Here is a 24,371-nt window from a genome sequence, read left to right on the forward strand (position 1 = left end):
TGTTGTGCTCACTGTGTGAAGAGTTTTGCAAAAGTGACCAAAGTATTGAGAAATGTGTCCTAGCGTCTGTAAAAAACTGTAATCTACAATGAGAATCAGCTGTGGCTGGTTAAACTGCATTTTAAGATTTAAAATATGTTTCAATAAAATATTGCTGTTGAATTTTGCTGTCTTATTCAGTTTTGCATTATGTTATTGTTTTGAACACAAGTTTAACAGTTTTGAAAACAGTATGTAAGCACGTGCAAAATGTCCTGTACCTACAAAGATTTTTGGCAGTTGTTGTGTCTGAGTGAGAAAAGAATTCATGAAATTTGAGAGATGTAGTCATTGAATGCATTTTGTGCCAAAACAATGATAATTGATCCTCAGTTTAGCCCACATAGACTTCTGTTGTGCTCACTGTGTGAAGAGTTTTGCAAAAGTGACCAAAGTATTGAGAAATGTGTCCTAGCGTCTGTAAAAAACTGTAATATGCGAGTACAGTGAAACGATCATCTGGAAGAATTCTGCTGGAGAAATACTGAAGGGCTCAGAGCATTATCCGAAAGGAGAGTTCATCTTAGTCGAAAACAAAAGAAATCTAGCCGACTACTACTGCACACTCAAGTACTCCATGAATGAGGAGACCAGTGATCCGGTCTATGAGAGAGATCTGTTTAAAGGTAAGACAGTGAAGAAACTCCATACAACATAAATCTGTATGGAGCTAGATATTTAAATGTTTTATGGTCTCTTAATTTTTAATGTTATTTATTAACACAATTGTGATCCAGGGCTGGATTTGCTTTATAAGTGTTGCATGTTTTTTTTTCTTCATTAGGTTCAAACTCAAGTCTTGCCATTTCAATTGTCATTCCTTTGATCGCTGTGGCCATCATCATCCTTTTCCTGTTTCTCATAATTCGTTTTCACGGTAAGACTGCAGTTGTGTTCAATCTTTAAAGCATTTGAAATGCTGTGCTTATTATTTGCTCAAACCCAAAACAAAAATTCTAATCATTTATAAATAACATGAACTTGTTAATAATTCACAAAAAAATGTTATTCTTTTTAAAATAAGGTCATTGTGCTGCTTGCTGTGGGAAACCAAAGATATACAAGAGAAAGTTTATTTGATTTCTTTGTGGAAAATCGTGACTGTATGTTTTATAAAGTACATATAATACTATTTTTCCTCTCGTAACTTGTACGCAAATGACAGATACTACATCGGGCACAGAGTTGTGCTCATCGTTGATCCTCTAAAACCCAGCTGGAGCTCTTTACCATCTGTGTCTTGATAACTTTGCTTCTTTTCGAACTCTCTGTCTGAACAAAAATCCAGATTCATAAGGAGATTTATGTGAACACAGGTTGTCATTTGTAATGAATTGTTTTCGCTGTTTTGGTAGGATTTGGAGTTTAAAGATTCCTCAGCCTGAGCCCTCTCTCATCTGAAAGAAATCAAAGACAAGATGCTCAAAACATTGCTCAAAATATTTAAATAATTTAAAAATGCTTTTAAATGTTCATGGGTCTTTGATGTTTAATAAAAAGTAAAAGTAAATAGAAAAATTATATATATATATATATATATATATATATATATATATATATAAATTAATAAAAATAATATGTAAAAATAATTGCAAAATAACTATATATAACTGTTACACGGACGGTCTCTGTGGCTCCCTCTATTCCCCACCAGCGGGAACCCTCGCCGGAGTTCTAGAGACTACCTTTCCCATAATCCCGTGCCTGGGACTGCCTCTTCCGGTTCCGGGTCTTCCGGTTCACTTCCCCTCTGTCGGCCATTTTACAGCGTTGCGCGGGCCGGCGCTTCGCGAAGTTTTGTTAGTCATGGTGTCAATCATAAGCGTTCTTTTCTCGGACTGCCTACTCGTTGCCTACCGGACTGTTTATCGTGTGAGTGAACCTTTGCTGCCTGCCTTTTATCGACCCTCGCGTTCCCCTTGGATTATTCCCTTTGATCGCCGCCGCCCCCCGACTTCTTGCATGGACTTTGACTACCCGATTGGATTTACCTTCACCACACCTGTCCGCCGACAGCGCCTCCTCCTGCTGCCAGCCCGCCCCCAGCCGCTCCTCCCGTCACCGCGAGTCCCCAATTGGCCTTCCCCGAAAAATTCGACGGTTCGCCGAGCAAGTGCAAGGGGTTCCTCCTGCAGTGCACGCTGTTTGTTAACCAGCAGCCACACCTTTACCCCACCGACGAGGGTCGGATTGCTTTTGTCTGCTCTTTGCTTACTGGGAAGGCGTTGGAATGGGCCACCGCAGTATGGGATCTCGGGCAGCCTACTTTCCCCTCTTTCGCCGCCTTCCTTCAGAGTTTCAAGGAGGTTTTCCAGCCCAGCCCAGAGAGCAGCGAGGCCGGGGAGCAGATTATGGCCCTGAGGCAGGGACGTCGCACCGCGGCAGAATACGCACTGGATTTTCGCACGCTGGCGGCACAGAGCGGTTGGAACGATGGACCCCTCAAGCTGCACTATCGTAAGGGCTTACAGCCGGATCTACAGGTGGAACTGGCCTGCCGGGATGAGAACCTGTCTCTCAGCCAGTATATCGAGTTGTCCATCCGCGTAGACAACGTCATGCGCGCCCGCAAGCCCAGCCAAGCATTCACCGCGATTCCTCCTTCCACCTCTATCCCTGTGGCCTCACCGGAACCCATGCAGCTGGGAGTGACCAAACTGTCTGCGGAGGAGAGGGAACGGCGTCTCAAGAACAACCTCTGTCTGTACTGTGGACAGGCGGGACACATCCGAGCCACCTGTCCCACTCGACCTCCTCGTCCACCTGCCTCGGTGAGTTCTACCAGATTACACCTCAATCGTTGTGAGATTCCCGTGACTTTGTGCTATGAGGACATGTCTGTTCATACCACCGCCTTGATTGATTCCGGCGCCGCCGGCAATTTCATTGATGCAGACTTTGTTAGAACTAATCATCTGCCCATTCTCTCCTGTGTTTCCCCGGTGGCAGTGGCCGCCCTCGACGGGCGACCATTAGGGACAGGACGGATCGAGCACACGACAGGGGACCTCACCCTCCACACCGAACCCCATCATAAGGAGACCATCCGGTTTTTTATCATCACATCACCCCGAACACCTCTCATCCTCGGTTACCCCTGGCTTCACCAGCACAAACCCACCATCTCCTGGTCAGAAGCAACAATTAAAAAAAAATAAATCTGGTGACTCCCTCTATTCCCCACCAGCGGGAACCCTTGCCGGAGTTCTAGAGACTACCTTTCCCATAATCCCGTGCCTGGGACTGCCTCTTCCGGTTCCGGGTCTTCCGGTTCACTTCCCCTCTGTCGGCCATTTTACAGCGTTGCGCGGGCCGGCGCTTCGCGAAGTTTTGTTAGTCATGCTATCAATCCTAAGCGTTCTTTTCTCGGACTGCCTACTTGTTGCCAACCGGACTGTTTATCGTGTTCAAGCAAATTATATATGAACAAATCTAATTGTTATCACCTTAACTTACCCAGTTCTCATTTTGTTACTCCATAATTCTGAAAAAACGTAGAACTTACAACATATTTTTACTGTTTTTTAGGGGAGAATAAAACATAAAATCAAGCAAATTATATGAACAAATCCATCTGTAAAATCCTTCAGGATATAGACAGCAATAAAAATGTGTAGGAGAAAAAAACTCATTTTGAGAAAACGACTTTTAAAAATATTGTAAATATTGTAATTGAAATCTATTGACACAAATAGATAAAGTGCTATAAAAAACTTGTCACAACATTTATATATCATTGATCTTTTGTTGTTTTGATTGCTTCTTTTACTGTCATTTGTAAGTCACTTTGGATAAAAGCTTCAGCTAAATGATAAAACGGTAAATGGTAATTAACAAATAACCCTTTTTTTTATATATATTCCTTTATAGGTTCATTTCAGTGATTTTACATTGTATTTATATGACTATATAGTATTTTTATACTAGTACTATTATTTAGCATTTGATAAATGCATGTGCTAAATGAATAATGTAAGTTTCCGATTTGGCATTTACATATGCTGATGACTGTGGAGGATTGTGGTGTGAACTTTTAAAGCTTAACAAGAACAGCCACAGCTTCACAGTTTGATCAGTTCAAATGCTCATACAGTATAATTTCAGAGGTGATAAAAATGTCTCTTACCTTTTTGGTGATTCTTGCATTGGCTAGAGAACACGAGAACACATATTAGCAGTAGCAGAAGGGCTCCTGAACCTGCTAAAATGCTCACCATGATCCAAAAATCAAAGCCAAAGAGTTTACGAGGACCTGAGCTTTCACCTGTGGCACCTGAAAGATGATCATGAATCTGTTTTAAGCTGTTAAAAATCCTGAAAAATTAAACAAATTCAGTCCATTGAAGAATGAGAAGCATGTGAAATAAAAATGACTTACATGATACTGTGATGCTGTCACTTTGCTCACTGCTGACAGAATTGTTTACTCTGCATGAGTACGGTTTATTCTCCTGTACTTGAGCAGATGTCAAGAACATTTGAGGGTTTTTTTCATGGATGATTTTGTTTTCTTTATACCAGGATACAGTCAGATCTGTACGGTCTCCAATGTCACAGGTGAGTGTAGCGTCCCCATTTTTGCAGTTGTCCTTCACAGTAGGTTTAGGAGCCTTTGCTGTGACAGAAACATGGTGTTTATTTCCTACTACTGGAACTACTGTAGAAATATGCAGTCTTATTTTGCTATTATAGTGGAAGAGTATGAATATTTGTCCTCTTACCATAAACTTTAATTTCCTCTTCTCCAGCACCAATCTCTGTACCATCATTATTAAAAGCACTGTATTTATATTTGCCTGTGTCCTTCAGACTAACACTTTTAAATGTTAATGATCCATCTTCGCCTATTTCCCCATCTATTTTATTATTCTTAATCTTCCCTCTTTTCTTTTCAATGAAGGCATCACTAGAGAAATGTAACCATTTGATCTCTGTAGGTATTTCATTGTTTCTTGTTTTCAGTTTGATGGTGCAGGACGTTCCCTCTAGTAGCTCTTTTCCACATGTCTTTGTTGAGACTGTAATAAGATGATATTAGCATTAAATAAAACTCTACAGGGTTTATGCGCTCATATGTGGTTTACCATGGGAAATAAACAAAACATTATAAAGAATGAATATTTCTCAGGGTAGATTTCTTTTTCTATGACTTTGATACATGATACAGTTCATTTAACACACACTGACTCCTACAACAACAGGACCTGTCATCAAACCGTATTGGGTATGTTGTTACAAATGGGGACCTTCATTAGACAGCATATACAGAATTTTCATCAGAATATCAACAGAAATCATGAAACAGGTAAGAGGGTAACAAAATCATGATAACAAAATCAAACTAAATCATGATTATGGCTGACAGAAATAAAAAAAAAATAAATAGTGAAAAAAAAATCACAGCATATATTCCCTGACTCAACATTAAAAAATGATTTTGAAAGTGCAGTACAATGTTTAAGTTCAAATCTGCCTTCAAATCTGTGTTCACCTATTTTATAGGTTATATTATATTACAGTTTTTCTCGATTGCTAAAACACTATAACCAGTCTTTTGAACTAAAATTTCAAAACCATAATGCCATTTTCCAAAAAGCACACCGATTTCCCTGAACTATAAACACTATTCCCCTGCTTTAACACATGAGTCAGATTTGGTGAACTGTTACTGCAAAACTCTACACACAAATCCCTACATTTCTCAGTGCTTACACCATGTGGTCATTTAGAAAGAACTAGCATTCAATATTGTTCACTCAAGTCTGCAAAGTTTGAGCTCAATTAGCACACAATTACCCAAGTGGAAACACTAGGAGTCCAAATTTATCACACACCAATCAGAACCTTCGATGGAGATAAAAGTGCTAAAGTCAGCTTAGAGTTTGTTGCTTTTCTCAAATCAGAAATAAAATTCTCAAAACTACTTGTTCAACCTCCACATCATCTAGTTACTTGTGCACATCATAAAATGTTTCTAATTTTTTTTAACAAGTTGCGTTTGCTTTGGTACATTCATGCAACTGATTATGCAACTGATTTGTCTGCTGTTTCCTACATTTTCAGTTCCTATTGTCATGTTGCTATAGTCTTTCTCCTCAAAACATCAATTCATTAGCTCATCGTATATGTCTTTGCAGTAAATGCTACATTTTTTATCTAGCTGTCAAGCATATTCTACACATTTCTATTAGACTTTTTGTAAATTTGCCATGAATTGTTCAAGTTAATATTGACTTATCTCTAATGTAGAGACTACAGATCAACCAATGATAAAGCAGTTCTCTGTAATAGCTCAAAGGTACATCTCAACATCTCATGAACCTTCAACTGGAAAGCATATATAGACAGAGGACAACACAAGAGTTACAAATTCTGACAGTGCACTTTCTAATTTATATTTCGGCATTTGCCCATATTTCACTTTTCTATTTACAGTTTTTCTCAATTGCTTAAACACATTTCTTGAAATTATGCCTCGCTTTTGCGGAACTCTAAACACAAATCCGTAACTTCTAACTCAATTCCCTAAACTTACTATATTCAGGTCAAAATGAAGCTCTCCACTCAAAACCACTCAATCTTGCTGAAAAAACAAACTTTGCTCTCAGACATGACACACAAACCCTCAAAAACACACACACTATAACACAGTTTTACACACTGATGAGATCAATTCAAAACAATACTACGAAAACTGGTAATAAGTGTTGCTTGGGGAAATTTTTTTTTTTAAATTAACACGATGAACACAACAAATGTATGCATTTGCAAGTGTTTTAATCCTTAATTTATTGTACTGTAGAACAGCAAACAACAACAAAAATAATTGTTCTGCCCCAGCACCCTGTCTTTGGTCTGGGACAGGCCAAACAACCTCCTCAACATCACAGACTAAATTGGGCATGGACAGGCAGCAGAGGTAAAATCCCCTTGCATGGCACGCATCAACTAAAATATATAAGACTGCTTGTTTTCTTGCCCTTCCTATTTCTCTTCTATGTTGTTGTCGTCATTCTTCACCTTATACTCTTTGTCTTCGAAATTGCATATTACTGTATGCGGGATATTGATTGAAAAAGAGCAGATAGTATTCACAGTTACACTTTTACTAGTGGTCTGACAAAAAAAAAAAAAAAAAAAAAAAAAATATATATATATATATATATATATATATATATATATATATATACATAACAAAATAAAATAACATATAAATACATTACAAAGTCATTGTGCAATAGGAAAGAAAAAAGTAAATATGGGCAAAGGCGGAAATATACATTAGAAAGTGCACTGTCAGAATTTGTAACTGTGTTGTGTTGTCCTCTGTCTATATATGCTTTCCAACTGAAGGTTCATGAGATGTTGAGATGTACCTTTGAGCTATTTCAAAGAACTGCTTTATCATTGGTTGATCTGTAGTCTCTGGTGAAAGTCAGTATTCACTTTAACAATTTATGGCAAATATACAAAAAGTCTAATAGAAATGTGTAGAATATGCTTGACCGTTTATGACAACTAGATAAAAAGTTTAGCATTTCCTGCAAAGACATATACGATGAGCTAATGACTTGATGTTTTGAGGGGTAAGACTATAGCAACATGACAATAGGGACTGAAAATGTAGGAAAAAGCAGACAAATCCATTGCATAATCAGTTACATGAACGTACCAAAGCAAACACAACTTGTTAAAAAAAAAAAATTAGAAACATTTTATGATGTGCACAAGTGATTACATGATGTGGAGGTTGAACAAGTAGTTTTGAGAATTTCATTTCTGATCTGAGAAAAGCACCAAACTGTAAACTGACTTTGGCCCTTTTATCTAAATCGAAGCTTCTGATTGGTGTGTGATAAATTTTGACTCCTAGTGTTTCCACTTGGGTAATTGTGTACTAATTGAGCTCAAACTTTGCAGACTTGAGTGAACAATATTGAATGCTAGTGCTTTCTAAATGACCACATGATGTAAGCACTGAGAAATGTAGGGATTTGTGTGTAGAGTTTTGCAGTAACAGTTCACCAAATCTGACTCATGTGTTAAAGCAGGGGAGTAGTGTTTATAGTTTAGGAAAATGGGTGTGCTTTTTGAAAAATGGCATTATGGTTTTGAAATTTTAGTTCAAAAGACTACTTATAGTGTTTTAGCAATCGAGAAAAACTGTAACAATGACTTTGTAATGTATTTATATTTTATTTCATTTTTGTATGTTGAATTTTTTTTTATTTTTTTTTTTGTCAGACCACTAGTAAAAGTGTAACTGTGAATCCTATCTGGCCTTTTTCAATCAATATCCTGCATACAGTAATATACAATTTTGAAGGCAAAGAGTAGGAGGTGAAAGAGGAAGAGGAGGAGAAGGAGGACGACGACAACAACATGGAAGAGAAATAGGAAGGGCAAGCGCAAGAAAACAAGCAGTCTTATATATTTTAGTTGACGTGTGCCAGGGTTATAACCAATTAGTCTGTGATGTTGAGGAGGTTGTTTGGCCTGTCCCAGACCAAAGACAGGATGCTGGGGCAGAATAATTATTTTTGTTGTTGTTTGCTGTTTTGTGCTGTACTCTACAGTACAATAAATTAAGGATTAAAACACTTGCAAATGCATAAATTTGTTGTATTCATCATGTTAATTTTTTTTTTCCAAGCAACACTTATTACCAGTTTTCGTAGTATTGTTTTGAATTGATCTCATCTGTGTGTAAAACTGTGTTGTAGTGTGTGTGGTTTTGAGGGTTTGTGTGTCATGTCTGAAAGCAAAGTTTGTTTTTATCAGCAAGATTGAGTTGTTTTGAGTGGAGAGCTTCATTTTTACCAGAATATAGTAAGTTCAGGGAACTGAGTTAGAAGTTACGGATTTGTGTTTAGAGTTTCGCAAAAGCGAGGCATAATTTCAAGAAATGTGTTTAAGCAATTGAGAAAAACTGTAACATATTCTGATACCTAAATTTCACAGAAATATTCTACACTGTGTGCAGAATTATTAGGCATGTTGATATTCTGGTCATATTTTTTTTCCAAACACATTTTACCAATTCCAAACCACATCAGTCTTAGTAACTACTGTTAATTTTGTGTTTAATCATTTATATGTGATGTATAATTGTCCGTGAAGGCTGGAAGTGAAAAACTCCTTATATTCAGGTGTGCAGGATTATTAGGCATGTTTTCGTTTACAGCTAAAATGAGCCAAAAAAGATATTTAACCCAGACTGAAAAGTCCAAATTATTAAATGCCCATGAGAAGAATGCAATACTAATGCATTACAAGAATTTGCAAAGTTAAGGCTTGACCATTGGACAGCGAAATGCTTGTTGAGTCTGCATGGTCAGAAAAAACAGGTGGAGAAGAAAAAATGCATGTTAACTGCAAAAGAATTAGGAATTAAGGTGAAGAATTAGGTGTGACACCATCAGGAACCGTTTCCAGTTCTCCAGCGCCACCATTTTCCAGAACTGCAACCGACCTGGAGTCTTCAGAAGTGCAATGTGTCAGGTTCTCAGAGACTTTGCTTGGTAAAAAATCCTAAAAAATGCCCCTGACTTAATAAGAATAACAAGCTGACGTGTTGTGAAATACATGAAGACAGTTTTTTTATATGCTTTAGAGACAGATAAGTTGAGAGTGACTCTTGAAGGACAAGCATCACATCCTCTTGTACCTCTGATTCAAGAATTTATCTTCTAAAATCTGGCAGTAAGTTTTGGGAGTTCATTTAAGTCCATCTCTGCAAGTCAGACTTTTCAGGATAAGAGACTAAACATGAACTCCCAAAACTTACTGCCAGATTTTGGAAGATAAATTCTTGAATCAGAGGCACAAGAGGATGTGATGCTTGTCCTTCAAGAGTCACTCTCAACTTATCTGTCTCTAAAGCATATAAAAAAACTGTCTTCATGTATTTCACAACACGTCAGCTTGTTATTCTTATTAAGTCAGGGGCATTTTTTAGGATTTTTTACCAAGCAAAGTCTCTGAGAACCTGACACATTGTACTTCTGAAGACTCCAGGTAGGTTGCAGTTCTGGAAAATGGTGGCGCTGGAGAACTGGAAACGGTTCCTGATGGTGTCACACCTAATTCTTCACCTTAATTCCTAATTCTTTTGCAGTTAACATGCATCTTTTCTTCTCCACCTGTTTTTTCTGACCATGCAGACTCAACAAGCATTTCGCTGTCCAATGGTCAAGCCTTAACTTTGCAAATTCTTGTAATGCATTAGTATTGCATTCTTCTCATGGGCATTTAATAATTTGGACTTTTCAGTCTGGGTTAAATCTCTTTTTTGGCTCATTTTAGCTGTAAACGAATATGCGGTCTTCATTTTGGGATGTACACTCATGGTCTTTGGGGTCTCTAGAGACCCCATGCAACAAAATGTAATTTTGTAACAAAATAATAGGGTTTTTTTTATTTTTTTTTTTTTTTTTTTTAATTGATATAAATTAATAAATAAATTTTTTTTTTAAAATAGGTTTTTATACAGAAACAGCTTCTTATGTAAAATTCCCTTTATAAAAGGCCCACATTTTTAACTTTCATTCATGGGGATAACATGGATAATTTGACATGGATTAGTGTAAGATTTTTGCCCATCTTTTGGAAAATGCCGTTTTAAAAATAAAAAAATTATCACTTTTACCAGTAGATGGCAGCAGAGCTCCACTATTTACTATTTGCTGTTTGACCAACTGAAAGATATCATATTTGAACAATTATAACAATAAAAAAGTACTTTTTAGTCAAATTGATATCTACATGAAACCAAATGAAATCACAATTATAACAATAAACATTACTTTCTGTCAAAGTTTAATATTTTTTGTAGAATCAAACCAACAAAATGTCGATTCACCATAAGGGGAGCCAACTGAGCTGTTCCAAGCTCCTCCAGAAAGAGCCTTCTCTTGAAGGTTTTCCCTCAGTGCCCTTCTGGACATATGCCAGACCACAGCACGTATGAATTCAGTGCAGAGTACAGCAGATGAACTAAGTGTGTGTGTGTTTGTCTGTGTTTGTAATACTGCAGATGGTAGCCACTTACACCTGCAAACGAAAGACAGCTCGTTGTGTGCCACTTAATTTCTGTCTATATATGTTCTGTGTTGTTTCTAATCCCCACTTAGAAAAGGGACAAAATTCATCCATTCAAAATTCATTCATTCATCCATTACTTTGACAAAAAGTAATTTTTATTGTTATAATTGTGATTTCATAATATGTAGATATCCAACTGAAAAAAAAAAAAACTTGTAAAAAGATATCTTTCAGTTGGTCAAATAGTAAATAGTGGAGCTCTGCAGCTATCTACTGGTAAAAGTGATAATTTGTTTTATTTTTAAAACGGCATTTTCCAAAAGATGGGCAAAAATCTTACACTAAACCATGTCAAATTATACGTTATCCCCATGAATAAAAGTTAAAAATGTGGGTATTATGTAAAGTGAATTTTACATAAAAAGCTGTTTTTGTATAAAAACCTATTTAAAGGAAACATGCATAATGTTGAAACATTCAAAAAAAATAAAATAAATAAATAAATAAATAAAAAATAAATAAATAAATAAATAAATAGATAGATAAAATAGAATCAGAACAATTTGAAATCAAATCCTTAAACTAACTTTAATCAAAAGCCAGAGAAAACAAATACGATTTGAGAACAGATTTAAAACTAGCTAGTGAAGGAGCAAATCTAACATTTACAGGCAAACTATTCCAAAGTTTAGGAGCTGCAGCTGAAAAGGCCCAACCACCTTTGGTTTTACGTGGGACAGTTAAGAGAAGCTGATTACTAGACCTAAGTGCTCTTTGAGGAAGGAATCAGAAGGTCACTAATGTATTTTGGTGCAAGACCAGATAAAGCCTTGTGCACAAAAACAGCTGTTTTAAAATCAGTTCTAGACTTTACAGGAAGCCAATGTAAATATGCTAAAATTGGAGAAATGCTATCCCTCTTTTTTGTTACAGTAAGAAGCCTCACTGCAGCATTTTTGGACAACAGGTGAGAAATCTCCATTTGAGGCAGACCAGGGAATCACAGTAGTCCAGGTGTGATGTTATGAAAGCATGGATTGCAGTCTCTAAATCTTTATGGGGGCAGAAACTGTTTCAGTTTTGCAATTGATCTCAGACGGAAAAAACAGCTTATTACCACTGTGCTATTTTGATTCTCAAAGCTGAGTAAGGAAACAAATGTAACCACAAGATTTCTTACAGAAGTAAACACCGGCAGAGAGAGACTCTAAATTAAAAACAGATGAAGACCTAGAGTGGCCTAAAATCAAATTTTGCTTTTGCTTTCATTTAATAGCAAAAAATGATTAGCCATCCAACATTTTATCTCCTCAAAACAGTCAATATTTTAGATCTGTAAGTGTCTTCTATTAAAGGTAGATGTGCACAAACTCTCATTGCAGCAGTTTGCATATAAACATCACTAGATTTGCATTTAAAAGTTTTAGAAGTTTTGTTGCCTTACATTATTTGACCTGATCTTCCCCACAAAAGTGAATTTAGATGTTCCTAAATTAAGTAGGCCACTATTTTTAAGTTAACTGAAAAAACATGATTTACAGTGATTTGTATACTGTCATGAGTTGACACTGTATAACGCAATATGCATGAGAAGAAAAGGTAATGTTGGATGACTTACTATATAACTTTTTAAAATCAAATTATAACCTTTAATAGCAACAACAAAACATATTTTGGACCCACAGTAAAGTCTCTAAATTAAAGAGTTGAGATTATTAACATATCAACACAAAATGAAACCATAACCTACCAGAGAATGCAGTAACTCCACAGAGGAATAAAAATACGACACAGTATTGGCAGCTCATTGTTCTTCTAGAAAACAGCAAATGTTCCAAAACCTTTTCACAATCAGCTCCAGGAGACAGAAACTATTTCTGTTCGCAGAAACAGAAAAGAAAAGAGGAAGACTGTGATCAGGGAGTTGGTGGTTATGCAAAATCATCAACTAGATGTCAGTAATGCAGACCAATCAAATCAAGGCTGCAAACTCTTACACATTCAGTGACGCCTGACACGGTTCTCAAGCCACACTGTTTTGAAATGCATGATATATTCATTGTGCAGATTATAATGGAACTTTGTGAGATGCCATCTTTTTATTAAATAAAGGAAACACTATTTACAGTAACTGGTGTTTCACTATCTAAAAATAGGTTGCATGAGCAAATTTCAGTGGTCGTGTGTCAACCCCCACAGTATTTTGGTGCAAATTCATGTGTCATTTTGTGTAATGGAAAATTACAAAATACAGTATTTAGGCCAGTGTGCTTATTTCATTCACCATAAAAAATATTTTTGAAGTAAATAAAACAATCAAGAATTTTCAATGCTGTATGTTTTAAAATAAATTCTGTTTTAGTCTTTCCATATAAAAATGTTATTAAAAAAAAGTTTATTTCAGTGGCGCGGTGTGACATGACAAATCCCCAACAATAAACTGCTGCTGCATTCTATTTATGACGTGCTCACACAAAGTGTGATTTGCAACGGTTGCTTTGTCACGTCCAGTGTAGACAGACTTTAGCTGTTGCGGCGCGAATATAGGAATATAATTTATTTATCTTTGTATTTTTATATCAATATGGTACAGAATTATCATATTTAAATCAATGTGTTAAACCAGTTAGGTCAAAAGTAATTTAAAAGTGATTAAAAAGTAGTCTGATTTCATTACCTAAACTACCATTTTTTTCTTATGTAATTTGGATCAGTAACAGATTACAGTTTACAAGTAATCTACCCAGCACTGGTGACTATGTATAAATAAGTCACTAAAAAGTATTATATTAAGAAAAAAAAAAGCAGAAAATATGTATAAATAACATTAATTTTTCACAAAATGTTTTGCTTCATTTTACATTTGACCAAGATTTGAATAAAGAGTATAAATGCTTTTTTTATTCTTTATTTTTTTTTATCTGTTAAAAGATTTAAAAAGAGCAATGTGTGTATATTTATAGGAGTGCATACTAAAATAGTTTCTTCCTGTAAGAGTGGGCGTGGCCATTTGTAAATTTTATGGGTCTGGCTTCCAGTCTCATCTGAGTCCAACTATATTTAGCTGTACAAAACAGCTCATTTTGCTGCTTAATATTACTAATTGATGTGTCTTAACATATTATTTTGTAGTGCAAACAGTATTATCATTTTTTTTTTTAACATTGTTATTCGTGTTGAAGAAAAAGGTGGATGCACTGAATACAATATCAATCATTTTTAATAAAATTGTCTGTCAAAAGTAAAATGTGTTAAGATTTTTATTTAAAGCAATCATTTGAATTCAGATTAGAGACTTCAGGGAAGTATGAACATAGTTAATCAAACAGTTTGCTTTGTACATTCACTTTAAGAATATTAAAGGCTACACATTTTCTCATTCAGATAAACTGTGCATGTGCATCTTCTCTACTGACTTCCATTTAGACACAACAGAGCGCCCCTGGCGAGTGAGATCCGCCCCATCATCTTTCATGGTCATTTTTCATGTATTACTTAGTGCATAGTGTCATTTGTAGTGTCATTTGGTGTATTTGTAGTTTCTGTTTTTGAACTTCCTCTATATTCACACCCCGTTTTACACCCCGTCAGTCTTAGATGTGTAAAGAACATTCGGAGCAAAACAGAAGAAAAGTCCATTAATGTGTCCTTTGTACAAAAAAAATGTCTCTACGATGCTTGACCTTGGTTGCCGTCTGTGTTGTGGTTATCTCCACAGAAGCTGTTTCAGGTAGATGATTTTTTAAAAGTTTTATTGAAGGTTGCACAATTTCTGTTTTTGATGACCCTAAAGTAGTTTGATTTTAAATTATATTAGAGTATAACCTAATTATATACAAAGTATAAATGAGTGTAGTGAATAACAGATACTTGCTTGTTGGAAAACATTTCTGTCATATTTCACTCACTAGGTCAAGATGACAAAAGCAGTGGGTGATACAGTGTCTTTTCGTCCAACCAACATAAATCCTCCGGTCACCAGCATTATATGGAAACACAGAAACATCAGTGGAACTGTTTTCAAGGCGATTGAATGGGATGATGATGGTTTTAACATCCCGAATCAGAGATTCAAAGGCATCACAACTCTTGATGAAAAAACTGGACAAATCACTATAACTAAATTAACTGTTGAACATAGTGGAGTTTATACCATTGACATCAACAGTAAAGAGCAGGAACAAAGATTCAAGTTGGAAGTGTTGGGTGAGAGGATATTGATTTTTATATTTATTAATATTAATTGTTTATGTGTTATGATCTTTTTACTTAACATATAATACAGCTAGTAATTCTAGTCATTTAAAATAGCTTTTATTATGCTAACAAACATTATCAACGTTATACCATGTACATGTCCTCAAAAACATGATAGTACAATGGTGCTTTTTAGTGGAAGCTATGGTTTGTATTAAAATACTATGATATCAGTCTGATACCATCATTGAAGTTTTTCATTGTTTCTTTCACAGTGCCGGTCCCTAAACCTGAGATACAAATAGATAGCAGTGATACAAACCCTGATGTTGTGTATTTAAGATGTGGCTACAGTGAAACGATCATCTGGAAGAATTCTGCTGGAGAAACACTGAAGGGCTTGAAGGACCATCTGCCAGGAGAGTTCATCAAGGTCGAAAACAAAAGAAATCCAGACAACTACTACACCTGCACACTCAAGAACACTGTGAGTGAGAAGACCAGTGATCCGGTCTATGAGAGAGATCTGTTTAAAGGTGAGACAGCGATTTACTTCAACATCATTTACTAAAGAGGAAAATCAGAGTATTTTTTCTCTTCAGAAGTTGTAGTTACATTCAACAAGCATTCATATTGACACTTTAAAAATATCTGAATGTCATTGCATTAGAATTAGATAAAAAAAAAAAAGAATCAATTCAAATGTCATTTATTGGAGGACAGAACAACAGCACAAACACCATTTAACAGCCAAATATTTCACAAAAGGAAGTTTTTTAGGTGTTCTTGCAATTCATTTTGAAATTTGAAATCTTAACTGGTTCTTTTCCAGACAAAGACTTATTTTATTTATATTTTGAACATTTGCCATGAATTTACACAAAACAGCTGCAATAAATGCTGAACACCTAATAAAAACACCAACCACATGTTTGTGGTTTCTGTTTTTGTACTTCCTCTGTATCTCGGGTGTGTTTGTAAAAGCCATTAACCAGTTTAGTTTTAAATATGTAGGGTAATTTAATCTCTTTCTCTCTTTTTTAAACCTAAATTCTGATCATTTAAATGTGTGTGAGCTTTGTTTTATAAACTGAACACTTTCTTTTCAGCTGATTTCTGGGGATTTGTTATTTGGATTGTCATTGTTTCAATCAGCATGGTTATTATCATCCTTTTCATGTTTATACAGACTTGTCATGGTAAGTCTACCATTGTGTTTTGTCTTTTAAAACTTTTTTTTTTTTCTAAAGGACATCTTTGTACCTTTTTTTCACCCCTATTAGGTACATGTTAGTACCTTAAGGGTACGCATTACTACTCTAAGCTAATAACATGTACCTATTGGGGTAAAAAAAGGTACAAGGATGTCCTTTTAAGGGTACTGCTCCAGTGACAAGCTGTTGTCAAAAAGGTAACATTTTGAGCCCATTTTTGTGTGTGCAAAAGCAACAGAATATACTTTTGCAGAAGACAAAATAAGTTAAAAATACCCTGATCTTCAAATTCAAAAAGTTTTCACCCACTGGCTCTTAACGCATGGTGTTTCTAAAGTATCAGTGAGCATGTGAACCTTCTGTAGTAGTTGCATATAAGATTTTGTTTTTTTGTCATGTTTTGTTTTCCCCCTCTATGGTTACGGCCTTTGCCTGTGTACCGGATGTGTTAGCTTATTTAAATCTGTTTTTAGATCTGTTTACTAGAATCTAATACATACAGTATGTTATTACAGGAAACTGGCAATAGGCTTTGCCTTCCTGTTGTAGGCTGGGTAAATATGACAGATAAATAGTTTTGTGAAGATACCTTTATAAATAAATTTATTTTTATTTTGTTGAGCATTGTACTGATGGAAGAGTCAGCCTTGGCCTTAAGATTTCTAACAGAGGGAGCCAGTATTTATTTTTTATCTGTATTTAATAAAATCCATGATGCTGTGTATATCTGAACAAGATGTTCACACAACCACAACATTAAAGATACAGCAGTATATTTGATGGTATACATGTGGTAATTTTTTTATCCCTGTGTGCACCAAACCCATCTTGAGTGATTGTTGCTAAAAAGCTCATTGTTTAGTTTCAAATGACAATAAAACCCAGTCCCATTTCAGATTTCAGTAGTGTCTGACAAATGAATATGCTGGAGTATGTTTTTGAATGTGTTAGACTATGCATAAAAATAAAATACCTATTTTGTCTGGGAGCAGAACAACTAATCAGCAAAACTGTCTAATAAGCAAAACCTGTTTAGAGCAAGTCTTGTCTGGTACCCAAAACCAGTGTTTGTTTGGTACCCATAATTGTATTAAAGGAGAAGTCCACTTTCAGAACAAAAAATGTACAGATAATGTTTACTTAAACCTTGTCATCCAAGATGTTTTTAATCTTTCTTTCTTCAGTCGCAAAGAAATTTCTTTCTTTTGGGATTATTTTTCTCATTTATAATGGACTGAAACCGCATTTAAACTGCATTTTGAACCTCAAAATGCAGTTTAAATCCATTATTGGAATGGATCCCAAATGCTTTCCGTTTCAAAAACAATCCCAGCTGAGGAAGAAGGGTCTAATCTAGGATGACAATCAGTTATTTGTAAATAAGAAAAAAAACCTTAAATTTTTGTTCTGGAAGTAGATCTTTTCTACAGAAGGGGTCATCGGATGCTAAGTTGTCTTGCCTTCCCTGAACTCCATAGTTCTGCCTCAAGACAGTTAGGGTATGTCTAAAAACTCCAATCGTATTTTCTCCCTACAGAATTATAAAAACCCAGTCTTTTCAAAGTGAACATGCAAAGAAGATGAAACACCCTTATTAAAAAGGTAAAACAGCAATATGGGACGATTCTGAAGTAAAACACCAGATGGGAGTTTTCCAGACATACCCTCACTGTCATGAATTCTTGGAACAAAAACAGTTCAAGCAGAGTAAGACAAGAATTTTTTTGACAGCTGAAAAAGTATGTAAATTGTCAGTTTTTTTCATATGATAATAACTCATCATTTGCTAGATAAGACCCTTCTTTCTTGGCTGGGATTGTTTACAAGGCATCTGGGATATATTTGAAGCCGCATTTAAACAGATTTTGGAAGATCAAACTCGGAGCACCATATCAGTCCATTATATGGAGAAAAATGCTGAAATATTTTCCTCAAAAAACTGAATTTCTTTACGACTGACATTGTACATCTTGGATGACAAGGGGTTGAGTACATTATCTGTAAATATTTGTTCTGGAAGTAAGCCAGTGAAGAGCAGAAGCAGGACATGCGTGATGATAAAAAGGAGCAGTTTATTGAATAATCTTTAGTTGTGTAATAATCTCTTATTAATGAAGACATACAGCCCTAGAAACCACATATACAGTCATAAGACTAAACAACAATGGAAAAATAATATAAAATAATATGATATATAAATGACCAATCAATAAATGAATCGATGAAACAAGTATATAAATGACTATGATTATTACAAATGATTATGAATAAATGTAATAAAAATGATTAAATAATAAATGATTATACATAAATCAACAAATGAAAGAAAGAAAGTAAAACAACAGGAATGTATGGTTGCTCTCTTCAAGCAAAACACACACTGTTTGCATATGAGGATCCTTAGATTCTTCAGAAGAGAGCATTTTCTTTTCTTGAAACCCTCCCAAACCACATGTGGTGAGAAATGTTTGTTACTTTGTTTTTTCTCAAGACTTTTCTGATGATTAAGAGAATTTGGCCTTTGTGTTCCTCATATTCATAACCTTATGAAACAGGAAGACATTTTCGTAGTCACCGCGGTGTGCTAAAACTGTAAATATGAATGGGAATGTACTAATTTCTAGTTTCATAGTGCTTTTCCTCCACTGTCATTTGTTTTACTTGTTAAAAGGTTAGATTATCTTTTTTTTTTTTTTTTTTTTTTTTTTTTTTTTGAATGTAAGTGGATTTTTGTTTCAGAGCTTTGATCATAATCGCTAATAATTCTGACCACTACTGTTTAATTTATTTCTGTTTAATTAAGATACCAAGGCAAAGGAATGAACCAATAAACAGTAACATTGAATCATCTGTCAAATACATAAAAAATTCACATTCATAAGGTGATTTGTGTGTGTTCAATTAAGTCTCAGGTCATCATTTGTAATAAGCTGTTATTTACTGTGTTTGGATCTGTTTAGGCAGGATCTGGAGCTTGAAGATTCCTCAGCCTCAACTCATCTGAAAGATATCCTCTGAAAGATATCAAAGACAAGACATTCATAAAATTGCCATTTTCAGATGTTAGAGGAGTAAAATATTTACCTTGTGAGTTAATATTTCAATAATGTAGCATCAAACTTGCATGTTCATGTTTTTTTGCATGTTGGTTAATGGTCACATGCAAGTGTATTTTGTGTGTTATATTTTGTATTTATATTTTAAGTGTTTCATGTTGTTTTTGTTTTAAAAAGGCATGCATGACTTTTAAACTTTTTTTCATATATTGTTATTGTGATTTGACATGAACATTGCATCTCGTGAAAACTATATCTATATAAGTGTTTTTATAAATTATATTACAATTTCAGTTTTATTTAAATTAATTCTTCTTCCCCATTTTAATTTGGCATTAGCTTTTAATAACTCAGAAACCCCCAACTGGGGAAACCCTGATGTAGTCTCTACTAGATTTGATCTATTATATATAATGGTTGTGGATTTTTTTGATGGCCAATGCCAATATGTTAGTGTAATCCAATCAACTGCTTTCCTCAAAGTGGATTCCTGAGTATTTTTGGATTTTAAATAAAGCTTTGTTGCACTTGCTTACTTGCTGACTGGTAAATGTAACATCAACTAGAATTAGACCTAGAATTTCCTTAACCATTTTTTAAACTAAACTATTGGTCCTTCTATGGTTACAGCCTTGGCCTGTATATAGGATATTTTATCTTGTTTAAATCTGTTTTTAGATCTGTTTATTAATCTAATGCATATGCTATTACAGGAAACTGTGACAAATGGTTTTGCATTCCTGTTGTAAGCTGGTTATGACAAATAAATCGTTTTATGAAGATACCTTCATAGGTTAATTCAGTAATTTATAATTATATTTATACGACTATTATTATTACTATTATGTCACTTTGGATCAAAGCAACTGCTAAATAAATGTATGATTTGGCATTTAAAATCCGCTGATGAGTGTAGAGGATTGTCGTGTGAACTTTTAAAGCCCAACAAGAAGCTTTAAAGTTCGATCACTTTCTCTTTCATTGAAAATACAAATGCTCATATTAGAGGTTATGAAGACATCTCTTTGTTGTTGCTTCTTGCACTGGCTACAGACCACGAGAATACATTTTGAGAGTTTAAAGACTGGGGCCTTTACATGACAAAAAAAGAACAGATTGTTAGACATGATTGTGGATGACAGAAATTAAAATAAATATAAAATATTTAATATAAAATCTGTTCTGAAAATACAGTACAATGTTTCAAGTCAAATCTGCCTTCAATCTTTGTTCACCTATTTATCCAACATATTACGATACAAAAATATCACTTTTTTATTTATTTATTTATTTTTTTAATTTTAGACAGTTTTGAACTAGATGCTTGAAACCAACTAATATATTTAAGAATGAGAAGCATGTGTGAAATAAAAATGACTTACATGATACTGTAAAGCTGTCACTCTGCTCACTGCTGACAGGATTGCTTAGTCTGCATGAGTACGGTTTATTCTCATGTACTTGAGCAGATGTCAAGAACAGTTTTGGGTTTTTTTCATTCTGGACGGTTTTGTCTTCTTTATACCAGGATACAGTCAAATCTGTACGGTCTCTAATGTCACAGGTGAGCACAGCGTTCCCATCAGCATCACGATTAAACATCACAGTAGGTTTAGGAGCCTTTGCTGACAGAAAAACAGTGGCTATTTCCTACTTCTGGAACTACTGTAGAAATATACAGTCTTATTTTGTTATTATTGGGAAAAGGTATGAATATTTGTCCACTTACCATAAACTTTAATTTCCTCTTCTTCAGCATCAATCGGTGTACCTTCAGCATTAAAAACAGTGTATCTATATTTGCCGGTGTTCTTCAGACTAACATTGTGTAATGTTAATGATCCATCTTCACCCATTGTTAGACCTGGAGTGTTTTTCTTGATCTTCCCATTGTTCCTGAGAATGAAGTCACCATTAGAGAGATGGATCCACATGGTATCATTAGATGTGTCATCCTTTCTTGTTGGCAGTTTGATGGTGCAGGACGATCCCTCTAGTTGCTCTTTTTCACATGTCTTTGTTGAGACTGTAATAAGATGATATTAGCACTCAATAAAACTCAGCAAGATTCATGCACTCATAAGTGGTTTACTACGGGAAATAAACAATTATAGAGAATAAGAATACAATACAATGATTCAGTTCAAATCCATACTTGAACGTCACAAAAAATCTAATTTAAGACAATTTTGAACAATATATTTAAAACCAACAAATCAGTGCTTGATTGAATAAGCCTTTGTTAAATATGAATTTTGACTCAAAACCTACTAGGATACGGATGAACACACAAACTTTGCAATAAAAAAAGGGAAGTGTTTTCTCCTTCTTTTCAAGTTAAAGGTGTGATATTATGCTTTTTTACTTTTTGAATTTTAGTCAGTGTGTGGTGTGTATCTTTGGGCATAAAAAAGTTCTACAAAGTTGCAAATCTCAAAGTCCACTTCAAAAGGAGAGATATATATATATATTTTAAAAAAAAAAATCCCTTTTCAAGAACTTCAATGAACAGCTACTTTGGACTACAACGTTTGTTTTCCGCATGCAATGATGTCACAACATGGTCCATTAGAATATCATTAAATTAAATCCTGCCCACGGACATTCAAACTGTTGGAGGGAGTGTAGGGACGAGGTGGGGGATTAGCTTAACTTTAGCGATGCAGCACGGAGAACCACTTCAACGAGCTGCAGCATGGCGAGTATAAAGACAAGCATTGACTAGAGTGGCCACTTTACAGCCGCAATGCGCCACAGACGTGTGCAGTGTGTAAGAGATTTATTCATTGTACAGTGTTTTTTAAAATGCATAAACTTGCACTAGACTAGGCTAGGCAAATCAGTGATGATGTTCTTTGATAATGGCTGCTTTTAGCCTTATGCTGGAGCTGGTTTCGGGCAATGAAACTAAGTATGTAAATAGTTAAATACATTAGCACAATAATATCATGTATTGGCGAACTCGCAGGCTGAGGCTAGGACCCACTGTAGCGTATTATTTACTCAGTGTATATGACTTCCTTCTTTCAGATGAATGCAATCAGATATTAAAAATTATCCTGGCACTCCCAAGCTCCCTCCAGTGGGTTAATAAAAAATATCCATATTTAAAATGTAAGAATCACTTTAATCTAACTTGCGCTAACAGTTGTACACGGAACTTGCTTCTTCGACAAGGGGCGTGGCAGTACTGAAACATAGCCTAAGCTGTTCACCAATCGCAATGCAGTGAGAGAGCTAACCAATCACAACAAATTTCGTTTTTCGGAAGGCGGGCCTTTATTAAACCCAGAACTAATCAAGCCTTATGTGCCAGACTGGAAGAGATGTATTGTAATAATGTAATTGATGTTAAAAATAATGCGTTTTTCAAACCACCAAGCATGAAAAAAAGTTCTACAACACCCCCAAAACAAAATCAAGACTTTGATAAAAGAGCATAATAGGACCTCTTTAATAATCCTATTTATTTTGCTATCATAACTTTTTTGGTCAGCACATAATTCCCAAACTTCCATTTGTGTTATTTCATAGTTTTGATTCATTTTTATGTAGAGTAACGAACACTGAAAAAAAAATAATAATTTGATATTAAAAGCCTTTGTGCTGCCTTAGAAAATTAAGATTATTCAAATTAAAATGTGCAGTTGTATTACGGTTTTTCTGAATTGTTAAATCACATTTTTTGATACCATCACTTATTTTCTCAAAACGTTAAACACAAATCCAAATGTTCAAACTAATTCACAGAACCCCTGTGCATTTAATACAACTTAATAGGGCTCACACGCTCACATGTGGTTTACATTAGATAGTTGAAGAGCATTTTTTAAATAGATACAGATTAACTATTAAATAAATAATTATAACAAAGTCAATACACTGAAGAATGAGAAGCATGTGAAATAAGAATGACTTACATGGCACTGTGATGCTGTCACTTTGCTCACTGCTGACAGGATTGCTTACTCTGCATGAGTACGGTTTATTCTCCTGTACTTGAGCAGATGTCAAGAACAGTTTTGGGTTTTTTTCATTCTGGATGGTTTTGTTTTCTTTATACCAGGATACAATCAGATCTGTATGGTTTCTAGTGTCACAGGTGAGCACAGCGTTCCCATCAGCATCACAGTCAAACATTACAGTAGGTTTAGGAGCCTTTGCTGTGACAGAAACATTGTGGTTATTTCCTACTTCTGGAACTACTATAGAAATATACATAACTTATTTTGTTATTATGGGGTAAAGGTATGAATATTTGGCTTTGTACCATAAACTTTAATTTCCTTTTCTCCATCATCAATCTGTATATCTTCGTCAGCGAAAACAGTGTATCTATATTTGCCGGTGTCCTTCAGATTAACATTGTGTAATGTTAATGATCCATCTTTTTCCATTGTTAGACCTGGAGTGTTTTTCCAGATTTTCCCATTATTCCTGTAAATGAAGTCACCACTAGAGAGATGGATCCACATGATATCATTAGATTTGTTTCTTGTTGGTAGTTTGATGGTGACGGATGTTCCTTCTAGTTGCTCTTTTCCACATGTATTTGTAGAGACTGTAATAAGATCATATTAGCATTTAATAAAACTATGTTCACATGCTCATTTGTGGTTTACTTTAGATCAGTGGTTCTCAACAGGGGGGGGGCGCGGAGGGATCGGAAGGGGGGCGCAAATCATGGATCGCGGAACCGGGGGGGCCGCCCGGGCCTGTGCCCGGATAACTTTTGAGGTCTGATGCAAATTATGACATACAAAAATGCATAGGCTATAGATTATTATTCATTAAAAGGTCATGATCTCGATTCAAACACACG

General features: G+C 35.2%; 1 protein-coding gene across 2 annotated transcripts; it reads right to left on the minus strand.

Moving 5' to 3' along the window:
* Positions 1-460: 460 nt before the first annotated feature.
* LOC127160248 (carcinoembryonic antigen-related cell adhesion molecule 1) lies at positions 461-24,107 on the minus strand. 2 transcript variants are annotated; one of them, XM_051102901.1, is made up of 6 exons: positions 23,820-24,107; positions 23,470-23,712; positions 4,761-5,057; positions 4,418-4,654; positions 4,166-4,312; positions 461-1,436 (listed from the first exon to the last, which is right to left on the minus strand). In XM_051102901.1, exons 1-6 carry the CDS (start codon positions 24,022-24,024, stop codon positions 1,405-1,407), a joined length of 1,161 nt encoding a protein of 386 aa, XP_050958858.1. In that variant the 5' UTR covers positions 24,025-24,107; the 3' UTR covers positions 461-1,404. The 2 variants fall into 2 exon arrangements, with proteins under 2 accessions (XP_050958858.1, XP_050958859.1); XM_051102902.1 differs by lacking the exons at positions 461-1,436; positions 4,166-4,312; positions 4,418-4,654; positions 4,761-5,057 and adding exons at positions 19,171-19,507; positions 20,932-21,174; positions 21,279-21,575.
* Between the last annotated feature and the right edge of the window lie 264 nt (positions 24,108-24,371).

Source organism: Labeo rohita, unplaced genomic scaffold (assembly GCF_022985175.1).
Source record: "Labeo rohita strain BAU-BD-2019 unplaced genomic scaffold, IGBB_LRoh.1.0 scaffold_304, whole genome shotgun sequence".
Lineage (NCBI taxonomy): Eukaryota > Metazoa > Chordata > Actinopteri > Cypriniformes > Cyprinidae > Labeo > Labeo rohita.

Excerpts from the sequence above, each read along its gene's own strand:
- LOC127160248 (XM_051102901.1), bottom strand. The coding sequence starts at position 24,024 with ATGTGGATCCATCTCTCTAGTGGTGACTTCATTTACAGGAATAATGGG. Across the intron at positions 23,713-23,819 it reads AAAGGAAATTAAAGTTTATG|CAAAGGCTCCTAAACCTACT; the intron begins GTACAAAGCCAA and ends TTTCTGTCACAG. Across the intron at positions 5,058-23,469 it reads TGACAGCATCACAGTGCCAT|TCTCAACAAAGACATGTGGA; the intron begins GTAAGTCATTCT and ends ATCTTATTACAG.